This window comes from Cnephaeus nilssonii (genome assembly GCF_951640355.1).
Source record: "Cnephaeus nilssonii genome assembly, chromosome: 11".
NCBI lineage: Eukaryota > Metazoa > Chordata > Mammalia > Chiroptera > Vespertilionidae > Cnephaeus > Cnephaeus nilssonii.
The window spans coordinates 4618724-4638357 of NC_137082.1; the positions used below are offsets into that span (position 1 = coordinate 4618724).

A 19634-nucleotide genomic window follows, 5' to 3' on the forward strand; every position below is an offset into this window, starting at 1 on the left:
TTCTGCCCTCAGTGGCAATAAACAGTTTCTCTTTAAAAAATAGATGTACTTATGTTTTTTTGTAAAACAACAAAACAAAACAAAAAACAAACTTTAAACAAAGTAAAATAAATGATATTTACATTTCCTGTACGTGAGCCCAAAGGGTAACATAAGCCCACAATCATGTAGGGGACGCAGAGGCGACATGGCTGAAGGTGCAAGGGACTGACTTGAATTTGGGAAGCTGGTTGACCACCATCTTGTGGTCCTGAGCAAGTTGCTCTGAGTCTCGGTTCCTCTGTGAGCAAAATGGGAATAAGGTCATTCGTCACAAGTTTGTTGGGGGGCGTCAAGGGGGACGAACTTCCTAATTGGAAGATACCCTCTCAGTTTAGTTATTGAGAACTTTCTAGAATCTCACTGTGAGATGTAGCCCCAAACTTCACCATGTTTACTGCTCCGAGGCCTGCCAGCTGCAGGAAATCACAAAACCATAACCTCGGTGTCATTCTTATCATTCAACAAAACATCTCCCTCAATCAATATGACTTCAGATGTGTCATCCGGGCACAGGGCCACTCTCTCCTCTTCCGTGTTCCAATTTTAGTCTGTGTTCCAGCAGACGCAGCACGTCCCAATGTGCCCAGCAAAAGCCAAATAATTAACCTCAACCACATCAATGTTCCCCATTCAGATCGGCAAATGCGTTTCTAAGGAAACAGAGAAGGAAACATATGACGGAATGTTTCAGTGCATCCCAGCACTGGAGTAGATAGAACAAGTCCCAGTTAATGGAGCGGGTCCTTTTAACACAAAGTATTTCAATAATAAAAAATAAATAAAGGCTGATATATCATCGGCTAGAGAGAAAGAAATGTGCCTATAAACACAGAACAGAACAAATCTAATTAGGAAGTTCTTTTTTGCAGCCCAGGGTCAATAACTGTGATATTAGGAGACCAGCAATAGGGCTGTATGCTGATGAGTTTTAAGCTCCCAGAGTCCAGAGAGTCTCACTTGAAACACAAGCAGAATTCAATGATATTGTGTTCATCGCCCACTGTGCCCCACATTGAAAAGAAAAGTACATATTCATTTCGGTGCAGTGACCTCATCAGAGAGGTTCATTAGGAATTGTGTAACCACAACAAAAGGGAGGCGGTAGAGGCTCTCATTAGGTGTATGGATGTACCACCCACTTTGTATGAGTGTGTGGGTTTTTGATTGCTTTTTCTAATGGAAAAATAACACTTGAATGCAAACACGTGTGCAATGGGCATGCACACACACCTGCAAAGCTTCTCTTCTTAAGTGAGACGCTGACTTGGGAAGTAAACATCACAGAGATCATTTTCATGACCAGACTCAGTGAACTTCCCCTTAAGCTAGAAACCATGGTCTTTGGCTGACCCACACTAGCTGGCTCACGTTGGCATGGAGTAGTTGCCAAGTGGAGACCTGCCCCCCCCAACCCTGCCAGTTTCTAAGTGAGCGCCAGAAAGACAGGTGTTCACGTGAGATGAGAAGCCACCCCAGCAGGGTCCCCTCACATATTTAACCTAAACCCTGACTTTTGAAACATGTTGGCCCCAATGCCACCTGGAAGACACACTTCAATATCTTGGTTAATCCCCATGGCAACAAACCAATCCATTAAGACGCCACACAAGTTTTAGAGGTTTAGCACTAAAAACACTGCGTGGGAAGTCGGGGCACATGAGAACTCCTCACTCCCCTGCTCATTAGGAGGACTTGCTGTTTATCTTCAAAGCAGTTCTAGGGATGGTCTTTTTTCCTCTTGTACCACAGTGGTCCTTAAACATATTGTGCATGAAAATTTCCACTCAGTTGTAGACACCAACTATACTCTTAGGATTGCATTTGTAGATTTTTCAAAGATAATTTTGACTGCAAGTGGTTTTGACTAAAAGGCAGGTTTTAGAAATGAATCCCACTAGATGGTAAGAGAGGATCCATATTAAAAGGCATCAAAATGCACATCTTCAGGTTCAAAGTCACTGTCTTCAACTATCTTTACAGAACTTTCACCTGTAACACTGAGGTGGTAACTCACATGCCATGTGCCTGCCTCCACACCCTCACCTGCACTTGGTGCTGTCACTGTTTTGATGTTTGCCACCTGAGAGGTGTGGGCATACCTCACTGTGGTTTAATTTGCACTTTTCTTGTGGCTGATGACATTGAGCATCTGTCCACATACTTGCATGTCTTCTTGGGGCTGGTTTTGTTGTCCTTTCAATTGAGCCTGACCTTGACAGAAGCTCAAGGTAAGAGGCCTACTTCTGCCTATTCGGCTGTGCATTAAAACAACACTTACCAAGGTCCTGCTATGGTGCCAGGACCCGGTACAAAGGTGGAGATGCCTGTCAGATAGGTAAACATGGTCCTTGTTAACTTAAATCTTTGCCACTGAGAAAGGCCACCAAGGATGAATTCATTCACAATGGGGACCAAAAATGTTATGGTAAGTAGTGAAGAATTGAGGACTTTGAAAAGAATTTATCTTGAAAAATAAAGAAACCAAAAGCTATTCTCATCAGTTTTCTCTAGTTCATTTGTCACCTGGTCTGATTCTGCCAATGAGTATGAATCAACCCAGTGGTCACTTCCATCAGCTTCATGAAATTCTATGTTTTGAGCATGATTTGTCACTTGGCAGTCAATGTACATTATATGTGAAAATTACCCTGAAGGGCAGGAATGTATGCTAATAGGGGAGGGAGGGATGTAGAGAGAGGGGGATGTAGAGAGAGAGAGAGAGAGAGAGAGAGAGAGAGATTGAGAGACAGAGAGAGAAAGAGAAGACATGGAGAGAGAGAGATAGAGAGAGATACTAAATTTATAAATTTATCAGCAATTTATTCGGGAAGGTCTTTATTCCATGACAATCATTGTGTCCCCAGCCAACCTCTGACTAGGGTGCCCCATAAAGAATGCTTGGATTATAAGGTTTTTCCTCAAGTAGATGGCTGCTGTCCTTGGAACATTTAGTATTTGATATCTAAGAACCTTCTCTTACCAATTCCTTCAATGAGGCAGCTTGCGCTTCTGGGATTAAATCCACCTAACGCCATACCTCAGCCCTGATCCTGAAGTGAGCGTGGGTGAGGAAAGATGTTCTCTGAAATATCAATACTCCTGCCTGTCCACTTTCATATTTATCCCGGGGTATCTGGTAAGTCAACTCTATTTGATATCTAAAAAGAAACTTCCAGTTTCCCCCACCCCCTTGCTGGAAACTTGGATGGGATAGACAACTGAATTTAGATTAAAAAAAAAAAAAAGATAGTTCTCAGGAGAATCTCAAAGACTCCAACCACTATAAAATATTATACATTAGGTCTTTATCCTTCATAACTCCTCTGGCCTTCTGCTTGCTTATGACTTCACTGCCAAGCCATCTGTTGTTCAAATGATTAGTACCAAGCTATCAGAGTAGTTTAAAAGAGAGGGAAATTAAGCATCCTTTTAAAAATATTTTTCAATAACATCCCCTCTCTCTCATCCTCCTAAATTATTGACAGGAAGGTTCTCCAAAAATAAAGAGGACAGAGAATCAGTTATAACATTTTCTTGCATCCCCTGGACACAAGTATTCCTGACGACTTATTTTTTCAATGTTTTACTGATTCTAGTTGACCTATGAGGACCACGGCAAAAGGTTTTTCCTGCTTTTTGATTGGAAAATCCCCACCCCACAGATCACTCTCAATTTCTCTGTTGGATTTCATTACATTCCCCCAAGTTACAGCCTCTCAGGTCACCCCAAACAGATCACCTATCACTGTCCTGCCAAAAAAATATACACACTTGCACGCACTTGAAAGCACACTCATGGGTGTGCGCGAGCACACACACACACACACACACACACACACACACACACACACACTGAGAAGCCAGCTCTGATTTCTCCACCCACTACCTGCCAGGTCAAAGGAGACGAGAACATTTATTGTAAATGGTGGACAACCAAGGCCCACCTTTCAATGCTTTTGAAGTTACAGCATTTTGTCTTGGAATACCAACACTCTCAGAGTGCCTGTCCCTCCACTGTGAAATATTGGCATTGCATGATGTTGACAATAAAATCCCCAAGCCCCTTTGATTCTAGGCGGTATTGATTTTAAGGTACTCTGCCACCCTCCAAAGTGATGATGTCCATTCATGACCTGTCCACAGGGCTTGCTGGTTTACCAACCAGCCGTCCCAGTTCCCTTGACACTTACTAAGGAGCAGGAGTGATTAATATTCCCTGGGACAATGCTTGGGCCACATCCTGCAGGCCCACACCTGCCATAGTGTTTTCCCAAATTGTGGCCAAGGGAGCCTCTTGAAAATGGTCACTGGTGACCCAACCTCTGCTCAAATAATCAACATGAAAGTACCGGTAGAGACATCTGTCACCACTCTAGCTGTTCCTGTGACATTGTCACCTACACTGGGACTACGTTCCCAGGGAGAATTTGAACTACTGAGGGCCTCTTGTTTCTTAGCTCCACATTCAGACTTTGTTTCTGATTTTTTTTTTTCTGTTTGGGTCCAGTTTTATCCTTTGGCATCCCGTTTGTGCTTAGGATTTGGGTATGACAGCCAATGTTGGGCTAGGAGTGTACAAAAGTGGAGTTTCTCCCAGTGTATAAGGAGTCTCCAGATCTCCACTGGAGACTCCACATGAGGGAGGGGCAGGAACTGTTTGAGAAGAGCTTTTAAAGAGAAAAAGGGGTGAAAAGGACAATGAAATTCAGAGGCTTCCTCAGTAGTCTCTCTGGGTCTCCTTGAGCACACAGGGTGCATTGGGAAGAGGCCCTGACTGGAGGATGTGTGAAAGAGTGCCCCCTGAGGGAGGAGGGCAGAGGAGCTGGTGTCCTCACCTTGGGCTGACATAGCCCCATACCCAAAGCACAAGGCCAGACGAACTGGGTGGTGACTGGACTTCAGCCCCTACGAACATAATCCACAGAGCCACACAAGGAGGCTCTGCCCACCACTATGCAGCCTGTCTCAGGGCCTTCTTCCGGAAAGGAAGCCAGTGTATCTCATGGTCCAACACACCCACTTTAGGATGGACACTACCTATACCACTTGGACAACTCTTCTTGAGTGGTTCCGTTTCCATGATTATATCTTGATTTAGGTTTAAAAATACAACTTTCCTAACCAAACTGCATACATAAGAGCACGGACAAGATGCATCACTGTCCACTGAATGTACATGTGTGCCGTGGCCCCTTTCACTTAGAAACACATGTTGGGGTCACTTCTGTTAGATTGCAAATGGGGGAAAGTTGTAAAAATGCTATAGTGGTTGAGTTGAAGCCCCCACAAAAAGATATGTCCAGGATAAAAGATATAACCCATGGAATTTGTGACTGTGGCTTTGGAAAAAGGGTCTTAGCAAATGGAATTAAATGAAGAATCTCAAGATAAGATGAACCTGGATTTAGGGTGGGCCCTAAATCCCATGACAAGTGTCCTTAGAAAGACAGAGGGAGATACAATCCACAGAAACACAGGGGAGAAGGCCATGGGAAGACAGAAGCAGAGACTGGAGTGATGCTACCACAAGCCAAGGATGCCTGGAGCCACCCAAAGCTGGGAGAGACAGGAAGTTTCTTCTCCGAGCATCTTTGGAGGGAGTGCAAGACTCCCGACCTGCAAGAACTGTAAGATAATAGATTCTTCTTGTTCTAAGCCACCAAGTTTCCAGCAATTTCTTCAGCAACCCTAGGAACAGTGGCTTCAATGGCTCCCCAAGTCTTCCATGGACAACAGCGCACACCAGCCTGCCTGAACTCAATCCGCCCTCCCCAGATTCCCTGTTCTCACCCCCGAGCCTTTACTCACCACTCCACAGTTCATAAAACCTCTGTCCTATTCTCCCCGGACCTGAACTTCCAGAAGAAGCCATGTCTCTCCCAAGAAAGTTTCCCCTTTGGGTTCCTCCCTTAACACTGCCCTTCTCCTTCACTAGACGACAGAGACCATTATTACCACGTGTCCCCCCCATTCATCTGGCACTCATCGGGCATACGCCAGGCTTTATGCTTGCATGCTCATTATGCTCAGGAGATAGTAACAGCCAACACCCATCTGCTTTAGAGTCTGCAAAGCACTTACTACACACAGGAGCTTACTTGGCCCTAACACTGAGCCATTGGGTAGGTAATACCTACATCGACAGCCTAGCCTAATAGACAGATCATTCTGAGGAGGAAGCTAACTGACTGCCAACGTCATTCCCAAAGAGATTTGTGCAAAGGGTGGCTGTCTTCATCCTGTACATTTATCAAGAGCATGGTGTTTCCTTTTCTCCCTTTTGATACATAGTGTGGGCCTTAAGAATGTAAATATAGAGGCTGAGGCAAGTTTGCAGGGACAGATTGACTTGGCCCTATTAAGGTACTTGGAAGAGAGCTAGTGGGAAAGCTCTGACATTTGGGACAACTGTTGGGTTGGTTGAGGGCTGGGTTCACCCAAGCACACCCCAATGGGCAATTCCATTGGCCGTATCTATTTGAGAAGGAGGAAAGGAATGGAGTTAAGGATGAGGGACACAGATAACGAAGAAAGGGCAAAGATGGGTTCCTTGATGGTATTTTTCCCACCTCATCCCAGCCTCGCCCACATGATCTTAACCCTCCACATGCCACAAACACAGTGCTTTTCTGTCCACAATTGGCCATCCAGTTGAGCAAATATCTACCTTGATTTCAGTTCTCACTGAGAAACCAATCTTTGTCCTTGCCTACCAGAACAGGCTTTGGGGGTTGAGGGATGGGGGTTGGGAGTGGAGGGGGAGCAGGAAAGTAACTCCAGTGCCCCAGGCACTGGAGCTAAACAAAGGTGGAGGAGGAAGTGTCCCCAGGGAGCAAAACTTCAGCCACCAGACAGAGCCCATGGTCAGCCCTTGAGCCAAACAGACAACAATCAGCCACAAAAAGATGGTATTCAGTCACTGCTGGCCAGATGGGACCTTGCAGCCTTTTCACAGATGGTCTTCATTTTCCCCAGTCAACACCCTGTAAGCAAGGCTAAGACCAGACTCATTACTGCTGGGGAGAGGGGAGAAGGGGAGAGAAAATTGAGGTCCAGAGAAGTTAAGTAACTTGTGCTGGTTGCCCAGTGAGTGCAACTTAAAATAGCCCATGTTCCAGGAAGCAGTCTCCATTAGTTCATCCTTTATTTATTTCCGAGCATGAAGAGTGGACCTCTTACCGCTTCATATGTAAGCAGTGTTCCTGCAGCTCTTAACACATAATAACTACTTACTCTTCCATTTCACATGGACAGGCAAGCCCATCCACTGACCTATTTCAGCCTCACAATGGTCCGGTGGAAAGAACCGAGTCGACTTTTTTAAAGATGTGGGAAGGTAGACACACCAAGAGTTCTGACTCCCGTTTCCTAGGTCCTGTGGGAAACCTGTGCCCAGTGCTCAAGGGTGTCTGTCAACTTCTCAGTATTGGATTCTCAATCAATCTCACGGGTACCCTGTCCACTAGTTTAGGGTCATGTTGACTGTCCCACAAATGTCACACCTTTGTGACATCATCTGTACCCCTGCTGGACTTTGGGCTCCTGAGGGCAAGGGTGGTTTTTTCCTGCTCACCCTGCATCCCCAGTAGCCTGGTGCCTTTTCACGCCCAACATGGATTCAAGGAGAGCATTACCTGCCATTTCAGAAGAAGCCTGGCCTAGGGTCCTGCGTGGGTCCAGCCCCTCGAGTGGGGGAGGGTGGCAGTCTCTTCTCAGCACCCGGAGTGGCTTGCGTAGTCTACTCGCTCTGAGTCGAACTCGACCCTGCAAGAAACTCCCTCTGTACCTGTGGATAGAGAAGCACACACTCAGTGACCAGTCTTGGGAGCATGTGTCCAGAAGCTCATACACACAACATCCCCAAACAGTGATGCTCAGACAATAAAACCCAGGTCCCTGGGAGAACAGAGGGCTGACCTCTGTTTGTCAGCTCTTAGAAACTCCTCAGCTTTCCTCTCCTCGTTTTTCCTCCATGTCATGGGCACAATAATAGGACCTAATTCATGAGGCTGTTTTAGAGATTAAATGAGATAGTGTTCATAAAATGCTCCCCGTGCTGTGTAGCACATAATATGTGCTGTAATTAAAGACTGGGACAAATAGTCTTGACTCCTTAATAAACAGGCTATCAAATAGAAATTTCTGCAATGATGGAAATGTTCTGTAATCTGCATTGACCGAGGCAGTAGTAGTCACTAACCACAAAACTACTGAGTGTTTGAAATATAGTTAGTGTCTGAGAAACTGAGTTTTACATTTTATTTCAGTTGATGAATTTATATAGCCACATATGGCTCATGGCTACCATACTGGACGGTGTGGGTCTAAAGGATCTCCTTTGGAAAAAAAATGAGCATCACAGACATTCCATCTAGAGAAGCCTTCCATATCATCTGGCTAACCTCCAAAACAAAGGAGAGGGCCAAGGAACCACAGGGAAAGAGAATTCTAGAGCTTCTGTTTATAGTTCTTTTCATCTAGACATTCTTATGTCTATTGTTGCACGTCCTTTGTAATGTGCATAATGCATGTTCTGCTCTGCCTGTGCTGGGAGGACGCACCCGAGCTAGCCTCCTGGAGGATGAGAAACCCATGGAGCCAAGACAGGCCCCATCGCTGGGGGTGGCCTCCAGCCCATCCAGTCCCTGGCAGCCCCGGCTGCTGCCCACAGACACATATGCCAACCCAGCCAACATCAGAAAAACCACTCAGCTGGGCCCAGCCTGAAACACCTCCCTATAGAATTGCAAGCTAAATAAATGCTATCATTTTAATCCTCTGTTTTGGGTTGTTAGAGAGCAAGAGCTAACTGAACAAACAGTATGACTTCAGCATGGGGCCTAACTAAACAATTTTAAGGGTAATTTTGACCAGTGGTGATTTTTGCCTGGCCACATATGTAGCATTTGTAAATGAACAGTTACTAGTATGCACTTATTAGAGTGCAGGCTCACAACTTGTCACTAATAGGAACGTGCAAGTAAAAGCAGACCAGCAAGTTAGTCTAGCGCCCCGTGTTGCAGGGGGAAGAACTGAGATGCAGAGCAGCTGCCAGGTGCCTTGAGACTCACAGACCGGGTGGCCACTTGGGAGCTAAACTCTTCATCCAGGGCTCCGGACCACTTTGCAGAGGTCCCCATGAGTGGTCAGCTCATTAAAAGGGTCTCTACCCCGCTTCTAGCTGCCTGGTCAAGCCACAAGGACTCATTCCATTATAAATCCTCAGTTCACAAGAATCCTTCTCCCACGACACTCCTCAGAACACCTGGCTGGCGGGGGGGGGGGGGGGGGGGGAGGGGGGGCAACCTGCTTGGCCATTTTGCTTTCTCGTTTGTCTGAGCCTCTGCCAACATCCAGCCGCAGTCCCCTGAGCGCCCGGGCGCTGGCAGAATTTTAAATCAGGTCTGCAGAACGAATGCAGTGTCCTCGGGCACTGATTTTGACTGCAGCAACAATGAGAAAGGGACTTCCTGTTCATCTTTCCTGGTGTCTGGGTTTAGGAGAGGTGCCACTTATAGGGCACAGTTGCCTTCCTGGCCTTGGGCAGGAGCCATTATTCCCAGGGGTCCCTGCTTGCCGAGATCACAGCTTCCTGAAACCGCTATCTGAGCCAGGGTGGGAAGCAACAGGGCTGCATCATCACAAAGCCTGAACCAGTGGGGGCTCCTGCTGTTGGGGGGTTGGGGGGGACAAACGTGATCTCAAAGTGCAGAGACAAAGAAAGGAAGGAAGGTGCAGGGTCACGTGGAGAATTCTTCATGCTGCAGTCACCTCTGCCCCCACATCAGTGGGTGGCTGCCAGGCGCTTGCAGGTGTTAAGAATTGCACAGCTTGAGCTGCAGGGAGGTTTTGCTTTTGGAAAATGTAGGATCGAAGCACTCCACTCAATGAAATAGCTAGAAGCCTATTCTGCTGGAAGAGGCCAGCGCTGAACTCAGAGTTTGTTAGGGTGAAATTTGGACCCTTTGCCCTTAGGGGGAGCCCAAGTAGGTCTTGGCATTGTCTTCAAAGCACTCTTTTGCTTAGTCATGGGAGGGTCTGTCTCCTTCTCTGCTGGCTTCTCCCAGAACCTTCTCGGGCAGCCCCTCCTGGAGCAGCATGGCCCTGGGAATGAGCAGCCAGGGTGAAGCAGGGGCTGCAAGCTGGCGATCACCAATCACACAGCCTCTGGCAGCCTCGCCTCCACCAGGCTGCACACCCAGGCCCGGCTGCTGGAGTGTTGGCTACTAGTAACTCACTCACTCCCTTCCCTAGGGAATTGCCCTTGGCAGATGGGAGCATCTTGCCTGGAGAGGCCTGAGGGAATTTGCACACACACACACACACACACACACACACACACACACACACACACCGCCCCCGGGAAAGGCCGACTGCTCAGTCCCTTGGCTTCCGAGCAGGACAGTCTCTACTATGCATTCCCCACTCCAGAGCTCCCCATGGGGTCCGGCAGGACTGGACACCCAGCAGCACATCTTCACCAACATCTCCCCTTGCCCTGGTCTGCTGCTCTCACTCACCAGCCTCCTGAGAGCCCTCCTTCCATCAACCATTCATACAAGAACCTCCCCTCAGGCTCTGCTTCTAGGGAGCCCAATCTCAGACACCATTCAAGTGTTTTCCCCTCTTCCCTTCTGATCCCACCCCTGGGGTGTTGAATAAGCACCCTTCAATAGCTCACGTGCTTCTAAATGTGTGCGGCGCTTGTGCGGGACACTGACCACAGAGACATCTTTTTCTCACTTTGTTTTCACTCACGGCCGTGTTTCTGAGATCAGTCTGGATTTCTGTATTTGTGTCTAATTTGCTACTTCTAGCTGGCCTGAATGGTGGTTTACTTAAAAACAACACAAAACACATAAGCTGCCATTTGAAGTCCACGTTTTAAAGATCACTCCTCCGCTCGGCACAGCTTCCACTGTCTTCGTCCCTCTCTGTCGGTCTTCCAAGAGCCTGGATCGTGGACTCAGATGTAAGACCAGCAAGGAACCTCTGTTTACAGACTCATGGGAGAACATTCAGAAAAAAGCCTTCTTACCCCATGGCAGCTTCAGCAGGGACCCCGACGGCTCCATGTTACCTGGAGTCCAGTGGGAAGCTCACAGAAGGAGCAGGCCCAGGTGTTTGTCATGTACCTTGACGCCGGCTGAAAGCCACTGACCACCCTACCTCCTCAAGCCCGCCCTGCCCTCCTCCAAGGAGAGGGTCCCACAGGTGTACACCCCTGCTTCTCACAAGCTCATCGGGGAAAGAATATGTTCGTAGGATTCCTCTCACCCTCCTCTCTTGACCCCACAAGGAATAACAAGGGCCCTCCGGCTCCCACAAAGCAGGGCCAGGACCGCAGTGAAAGCTTCCGGTGCCTGTAGTAGTGGCCGCCACACCTCCAGGTGTGTGTCTCCATCTCACTTCGGAAACGGTGCTCTCGTTACTAAGAGTGCCACCCCGCCAAACAAGAACGTGCGTCATGGCCAAGTGAGCAGACACCCCTCCCCCCAGAGGCCTCGTGCTGTAACGCAGACACCAGCAATTAGGGGAAGGGTGTGCGCGGCGGCCAGGGTTCTCTCTTCTGCTCTCCTCTTCAGGGATGAGGGCATGTTTCAGGGCTCAGGGAGAGCCTTCTCCCCCATCACCTCCCATCACCTCCGTGCTCCTGGGACTTCACCACTCATTGATCCCTTTGCCGGGAGCTTCCCAGATCAAGGCTCAGGTGTTTCATGCTCCGTAGGGCACGGCCCACAGTTACAAATTAATCAATGAAATCCAATTCCACAGTCCAGCGCTTCTCTGGGGCAGGGAGGTGCACTCGAGAGCTCTCTGCATTTCTGTGCCTCTAGTTAACGTCGGGCAAGGAGGCATGGAGTCCGAACCTCCCTGTTTCCCCAGTCCCACTCTGAGGACGGAGCCTGCGCTCTACTCCCGTCCTTTGGCTCACGTACTCTCATGATGGAAACAGCCATTTACATGAGTGTGGTATTTGGAGTTGACAACAAACAAAGAGATGGATGAGACAGAATGGAGGGCCCCCCAAAACTCCAGGTACAAGTGGGGAGTTAAAATATAGCAAATAAGTGAGAGAAAAAAAAGTGATTAATCCAGAAGTCTGCAGGCTTTTTGTATAAAGGCCCAGGTAATGAGTATAATAAATACTTTAGACTTTGCAGGTGACACACAATCTCTGACACATATTCTTCATGTACACATGAGTGTGTGCGTGTATATTTATATGTATCTTTTCAAAAACGTAGAAGCCATGCGTCACTCACAAAGGCATACAAAAACTGGTCAAGAGCCCAATTTGACCCATGCATAGTTTTTTATATGAACAAAAATAGGTCCTTCCTTACGTTACACAGAGAGAACACAAGAGAATGCATTTTTTGTATTTATGATTGAGAGTAAGAGAAGATTTCTTAAACAAGACCAAAAGTTATCATTATAAAGGAAAAGGTAGCTCCACTTGCCTACATCAAAATTACCACTTCTTGATGACAAGAGAATCATAAACAAGGTTAGAAAATAAGAACCGTTTCCCACAGCAGCTCCCCTGATTGACGGCGGCCACACCCACCCTCGCACTGAGCACAACTCAGATGTGTTAAACAGGAAAATGTTTAACACGATGAAATGCATTGGTGTTCTGATTAGAAGGTAAGATACACTTATAAGTCAAAACCCCAATGGAAACAGAAACCTGGAAAGGTAAGTGAGCTTTGTCATTCTGTGGGCATTTGAGGTGAGTTTGGTCCTTCATTTGCATGGTCTGCTGGGATGAAGGGTGCAGGATTGAAACCCAGACTCTATCCCAGGTGAGAGTCCACTCCTACACAAAGCAGAAACCTCAGAGGGTCATCCCCTCAACATGTGGGCAATAACACACCCTACCTGCCAGAAGCCAATTCCAGCATGTCATAATTGCAAGAGTTTCATCAAAAGGTTGATGGAACTTGGGGACTCAACAAGGGCTGAGTCACATATGTTATCGCCTGTTGGGAATGGCTAAAGGCATTTCCCCAAACCTGAAAAGGATACATAAATTGATTGTCTACTGCCAGACAGCTCAGGGCATCTTAATCTACATGTTATTGCCTCCTACTGGCCAAACACCTGAACAGCCAAAGGAAGTTTCTCCCAAACCTGACAATGGACTCTGTATAGGAAACCCTACCCTTTGATGTGTATATCTACCTCACCTTCAGACAAATCGTGCTAATAAAAAGCAAGGGGTCCTGAGACAAGGAGAACTTGGTTTCTTTAGCCAAGCTCCTCTGGCCCCCTATAATGCCTTCCAAAAATTATGTTTCGTCTCTGGACTTTTATTTAATTTACGCATAGTGCTTTCTCCAGATTGCTGAACCCTTCTAGATGCTGGATCAAGACCATTGGCATTACCTACCCCCACCACCTGTTCCGAGGACATAAAAACTCCAACCTTCTCACAGAGCAGAGGGGGCAAAAGTCTCTTCTGTTTATTTTATAACAAGAAGACAGTCTTCTCATGGGCTTACAATTTGAATTCACTGCCCAGTGGCATGAAGAAACCTAAAACCAAGACTTTTCTTTAAAGTAAGTGACCAGAGGCACCCAGCAGAGGTGAAGCATGTCACCACTGAAGACACCCACCTCCAAGCCAACTCTCGAAGTCCCAAAAATCTCAGCTCACCGCCAAAACTCTGAGAACAAACCAGGAAACCAGGCACCATTAGTGAGAGCTAGCACAGGACACAGTCAGATAAGCTGAGACTTCCCATGTGGGTGCTGTCAGGCACAAACTGGCAAGTGTGTTTTTTGAAAAGATTGAAAATACGAGTAAAGATGAAAAAGAATGGCCACACTGAGTGTTGGTAAGGATGGGGAGAAGCTGGCACTCCCCACACTGCTGGTAGGAACGAAAACGATGCAATCACCTTGGAAAATAGTTTGGCAGCTTCTTAAATAATCAATTATGCATCTACCATATGTTTCATCCATTCTACTTCTAGATATGTACCCAAGAAAACTGAGAGCATAACCCACACAAAGATATCTAGAGGAATAGTCATTCTATTTTAACAGCCCCAAACTGAAACAAACCAAATGTCTACCAACAAGTGACTATATAACCAAATTCTGACATATCTACCTTATTTAGCAATAAAAGGAATGAATTATTCATACACACAACAACATGAATGGACCTGAAAAGCCAGTGTCCCCTCCCCCAAGAAACAGAGCACATATTCTATAAGATTCTAGAAGAAGTAAACTAAGCTATAGTGACAGCAGGCACATCAGTGGTTACCTGGGGATGGGAGGGTGCCAGGTGAGCATGAGGCAGGATTCACAAAGGGACACGTGGGAACTTTTGTGGATAGGGGCACATTCATTATCCTGATGGTGTTATTGGTTTCACAGGTGTGCACATATATCAAAACTTACTAAATTGCATATTTTAATTATGCATAATATTGAAATTCAATATATTTCAGCAGAGCTTTTCAAAAATAAGTCAGTGGATTAAGAAAATTAGTAAAATTTAAATGATAGATCTGAACAAAGCATGGAGATGATAGCACAGAGAGACAAAGTTATTGAAAATAGATGTTAAGAGGCAATGGAAGCCCCAGCCGGTTTGGCTCAATGGATAGAGCATTGGCCTATGGACCAAAGGATCCTGGGTTCGGTTCCAGTCAAGGGCACAGACCTCGGATGTAGGCTTCTCCCCAGCCCAGACCCTGGTCAAGGCACGTACAGGAGGCAACCAATTGATGTGTTTCTCTCACATTGATATTTCTCTCTGTCTTTCCCTCTCTCTTCCACTCTCTAAAAATCAGTGGAACAATGTCCTTGAATTAGGATTAAAAAAAAAAAAAAAAAGAGGCGTGGAAGACTGAGGACACCTATGATACATTATTTTAGTGTTCCAGAAAGAGAGGAGAGAGAACAGGGCAAGGGCAGTGTTTGAGGAATGAGGCCTGATAATTTTCTAGGTAGACATCAATCCATAAATCATAAAAGCCCAATGGATTCCTAATCCTATGTAATAAAGAGGTAGTATACAAATTGACCCTCACGCCCTCGCATCACAAGATGGCTGCCCCCATGTTGTCACAAGATGGCCACCCCCACATTGTCACAAGATGGGCGCCCCATGTCATCACAAGATGGCCGCCCCCACATTGTCACAAGATGGCCAGCAGGGGAGGGCAGTTGGGGTCGACCAGGACTGCAGGGGAGGGCAGTTGGGGATGATCAGGCTGGCAGGGGAGCAATTAGGTGTCAATCATGCTGGCAAGGAGCAGTTAGGGGACGATCAGGCTGGCAGGCAGAGTGGTTAGGGGCAATCAGGCAGCCAAGCAGGCAAATGGTTAGGAGCCAGCAGTCCTGGATTGTGAGAGGGATGTCCGACTGCCAGGGATGTCTGACTGTCCAGCAGTCAGACATCCCCTGAGGGGTCCCAGATTGGAAAGGGTGCAGGCTGGGCTGAGGGACACCCCCCAGTGCACAAATTTCGTGCACCAGGCCTCTAGTGGAACACAGACCTCTCTACATCTTACCTAATAATAGACAAACATGTAAATTGACCGTACCTCCTCTACACCCACAGCCAATCAGGAGTGAGTATGCGAATTAACCCAACAAAGATGGCGGGTTAATTTGCATATGCAGGCGTGGAGTGGCCGGGAGGGGCGGGAAACCTTCTATAAGGAGGAGGGGGCCATTGGAGGGAGCTATAGGAGCATTGCTCCGGCAGCGAGTGAGGACGTGCTGGCTCCCGGGCAGCTGGGAGCAAAGCCAGGGGAAGGAAGGCCTATTCTTGCACGAATATCATGCAACAGGCCTCTATTATATGTATATAACAGGCAAATAATATAGACAGATCTAAAATAGTTACAGAATATGTATACATATGTATATAACAGATCTATATGTATAGACAGATCTAAAATAGGTACAGAATCCTACAAATTCTGGATGGGCAAAGCCCTTAAACATCTGCTAATAACAGACCTTAGTAAGAAAGTGAGCGCAGGGCTGCCGCTTGCTCCCAGAGGAGGAAAATGGCACAGCCATTGTGGAGGGACTTGGTAATAACTTGTAAAGTTGAAAATGTGATTACTTTATCATCTAGCAATTCCACTTTTAAGTATATTCTTAGAACACCTCTTGCACTGTGCCTAAGGAGGCATGCATACGCATGCTCATTGCAAAATAAGTCAAACATTTTGGAAATAAATGAAATGTTGTACTCATGAGATGAGCACTCTACAGCAACTAAGGGAATAAGTTTGAGCTGTATGTAGCAGCATGGCTATATCTTCAGAAACACAATACTGAGTTTAAAGTCAGGCAGGACAATAACTATAGCATGATATTTATATACATATTTTAAAGACAGAAATCAACATTATTATATGTAAGTAGTGGATACCTCAATTTTCCAAGTATGAGAACATGGATTGAAAAAATTAGTGCCAAATACATAAAACTACATCATTATCTTCTGTGTTTTATTTCTTTTATTTTGCATAACATTTAATGTATAAAGTAACAGTTTATGTGATTTTTTAAAGGCTCAGAAGCAAATATAACAAAATGTTAACATTTGTTCACACTGGATCATTACCCAGGAGTCTGTCATATATTTTCTGAGCTTTCCTGTATTTTATTTTATGTTTTATTTTCCAAAACAAGAAAAAAGAGAACAGATATTCTGGTACAGAAAGCTCACCATTCTCTATGAGCAATGGCCTGGAGGGGGATCTCCAGTACAATATTTCATTTTCTTTTTTTAAAAATTTTTTAAAAATTATTTTATTTTTTAAAATATATTTTATTGATTTTTATAGAGAGTTAGAAACATCGATCAGCGGCCTCCTGCACACCCCCTATTGGGGATGTGTCCGCAACCAAGGTACATGCCCTTGACTGAAATTGAACCTGGGACCCTTCAGTCCTCAGGCCGACGCTCTATCCACTGAGCCAAACTGGTTAGGGCAGTATTTCGTTTTCTATAGAACATTAAGACAACTGAAGTAAAATGGGAAATTGAATTAAAAATATAGGCTTCTTTCTTGAGGAGAGAACACACAGGTTGATAGATGATAGAGATGGATATATAAGTTGAGACATACAGGATGTCCCCCAAAAAATGTATATGCACTTTGAATGATTATAAAGTCAGTGTTTATAAACATATAGTTCATTTTGAAGATTTAAAAGAATCTACAGGAATGATTTTTTTTAAAAATCATTTCCATGTTTTTGAACTGATGACCATTCTGGTCCAGGCACTGCTGATAACGCAATGCAATGGAATCACAAACATCAAGAATCATTTCGTTTGGTATTTATGTGCCCTCAATTCATTGACTGTTGCCAGTTTTGTGCTATAAACCTTATCTTTTATGTATCCCCCATAAAAAAAATAGTGGCACTTTACGATAAATTTTCTTTGTTCAAAGCTTAGTCTGGCTTCACCTATTATTTCAAATCAGTTAAACCTGAAAAGGAGTAAACATTAAGTGAGTTATCAGCTGTCAAAGTATATACATTTTTGGCACACCTTATCTATATGCATACTTACAGTCACATGTGTGTGGGTGGATGGATGGACGGACAGATGAATGGTTAGAGTGGCAAGCAGAAGAATGTTGCCTAGCCCTTAATCCCCAGGTCCTGTGAATATGTTACCTTCCATGGAAAAAAGGACTTTGCAGGAGTAATTGCGGGTACAGTAAAATGATGAGATTATTTGGGGTGAGCCCCATTTACCACCCGAGTCTTTAAAAAGGAGAAAGCGGCGGGAGATTGGGTCAGAGAGATGGCGGGCGCCTGGAAGGACAGGATGTGATTTGGACAGAAGTGTGGCTCCTCAGGACGCTGCGAGTCAGCAAACCAGCTTCACCAGGGATGTCAGGAAAGCAGACCCTCAGCCCCCACCCCCAGACCCACTGAGTTCCACCCAACATCACAGGAAACGCCAGGAAACTGCAGGCAACTCTGGTGCCCATTGAGGGCGGGGACCCTGGGGCAGGCCGCTATCTGGCATACAGGCCCCTGGGAGGTCACCTGACTTCTGTGAGTCTCAGTTTCCTCTTGAGAAAAGTGGGGAGTCATGGTGCAGTGCCCTGTACCGAACAGCCCTCGGCGATGGCCACTCTGAACTCCTGGTCCTGGCAGACACTCAGAGCAGGGGCTGGGCCTCAGAAGTGGGTGCCTGCAGCCACGGAGGGCTGAGCCGCTGCAGGGCAGAGTCAGGAGTTTGCGTTGCCTCTTGAAGCATAGCTAGGCTTCAGATCACAGACTGACAGTCGTGGGGTGCAGAGGCTGAGCGTGCCTGGAAGGGGAGGCTGCCGGGGGCCGGAGGGTCTTAGGGACATGGGGTCAGAGTCCTATTAGAGAATGGGAGAGGGCCAGCGACACCGCACCAGGTCACCGAGTGGGAGAGGTGGAGTGTGTGGAAAGGAGACCGAAAGCTTGGTGGGGGTCTGGAGAGGGCAGGGGCTGGATCAAGAGCGGGCTTTCTAACTCATGCGCCATGACAGCATGGAGGGTTATGAGTAAAGGAGCAAGACAATCAAAGAATGGTATTAAAACCCACACCCGCCACGTCTGCCTGTGCACTGTGCGTGTGCACGTGGTAGAGAACAGTCTAGAAGGGCATGTAACGCTGACACTGACTGTCTCTGGTGGAGAGATTGCCAGGAGTTTTATTGTTTTCTCTTTGTTCATCTGTATCTTCTAATTTTCTGCAAAAGACCTGCATCGCTTGCATAATTAAAAAAGCAGTAAAAGCTGTAATTATTAACACGCTTTCTCTTCGGGACTTAACCTGGATGGGTGTGGTCCAAGTCAGTTATTTCAAATATGCACTGGGGCCCTGGCCTTGGGAAGGTGCCATTGAAACTACACAGCCAGAGGGCTGTGGGGACCAGCCGAGTCCTGTCCCCTCGAAACCCCAGCCCCGGGCAGGCACCCTTTCCCTGGAGCACAGAGGCGCCTTTTGAATGCCGTGTGGTGTTTTTCCTGGGGTTTAGTGAGACCAGGGTCTGCAGTTACCAACAGGACAGGCACATGAGGAAAGGACAGCGGTGGCCACACACCTACCTTCTCGGTGCTTTCTGCTTGCTGCTCCCCCGGCACATCTTCGCCCTCCTCCGAGGCGGTCCCTTCGTCCATCCTGGCTCAGCCCCCGGGTCTCCGGATGTCATCCCTGGGGCTGTTGGGCAGGAGAGCTGAAAATACCAGGCACGTTGGCATCATATTGCTCAAAGCCCTTCTGGTGGGGACAATCCTAAGGGCTCTGTCTCTGCACACAGGACACCCATCTGGGGGCGTCAAGGCACAGAAGTGCTGCATCGCCAAACAGGGTAAGCGCCCCTGGGCGGGGCCTACAGACGGCCGGCTGGGTCCGCAGAGGAAAGCCCAGATGCGTGGTGCTCCTGGAGGCCTGGGGAACGGCAGGGCCGGATCCTCTCCATCCTCCGGTTCTCCCTCTCCAGGGATGCCTGCGCCCAATACCTCATTGTCTCTCGGAGAAGGAAGGCTAACCCCGGCCTTGAATGCCCCTCTCTTGGGCCCAACACCTTCTTTATAACCTGCCAGTCTCA

General features: G+C 46.8%; 1 protein-coding gene across 1 annotated transcript in view; it reads right to left on the reverse strand.

Moving 5' to 3' along the window:
- ZNF831 (zinc finger protein 831) overlaps positions 1–19634 on the reverse strand; it is a gene marked incomplete at both ends in the record, with an annotated part of 55181 nt that overhangs the window by 31247 nt on the left and 4300 nt on the right. Inside the window, 2 exons of the mRNA XM_079785136.1 lie at positions 7677–7828; positions 19132–19259. Coding sequence (XP_079641262.1) covers positions 7677–7828; positions 19132–19259 — 280 coding nt within the window. The remainder of the gene's footprint in view (positions 1–7676; positions 7829–19131; positions 19260–19634) is intronic.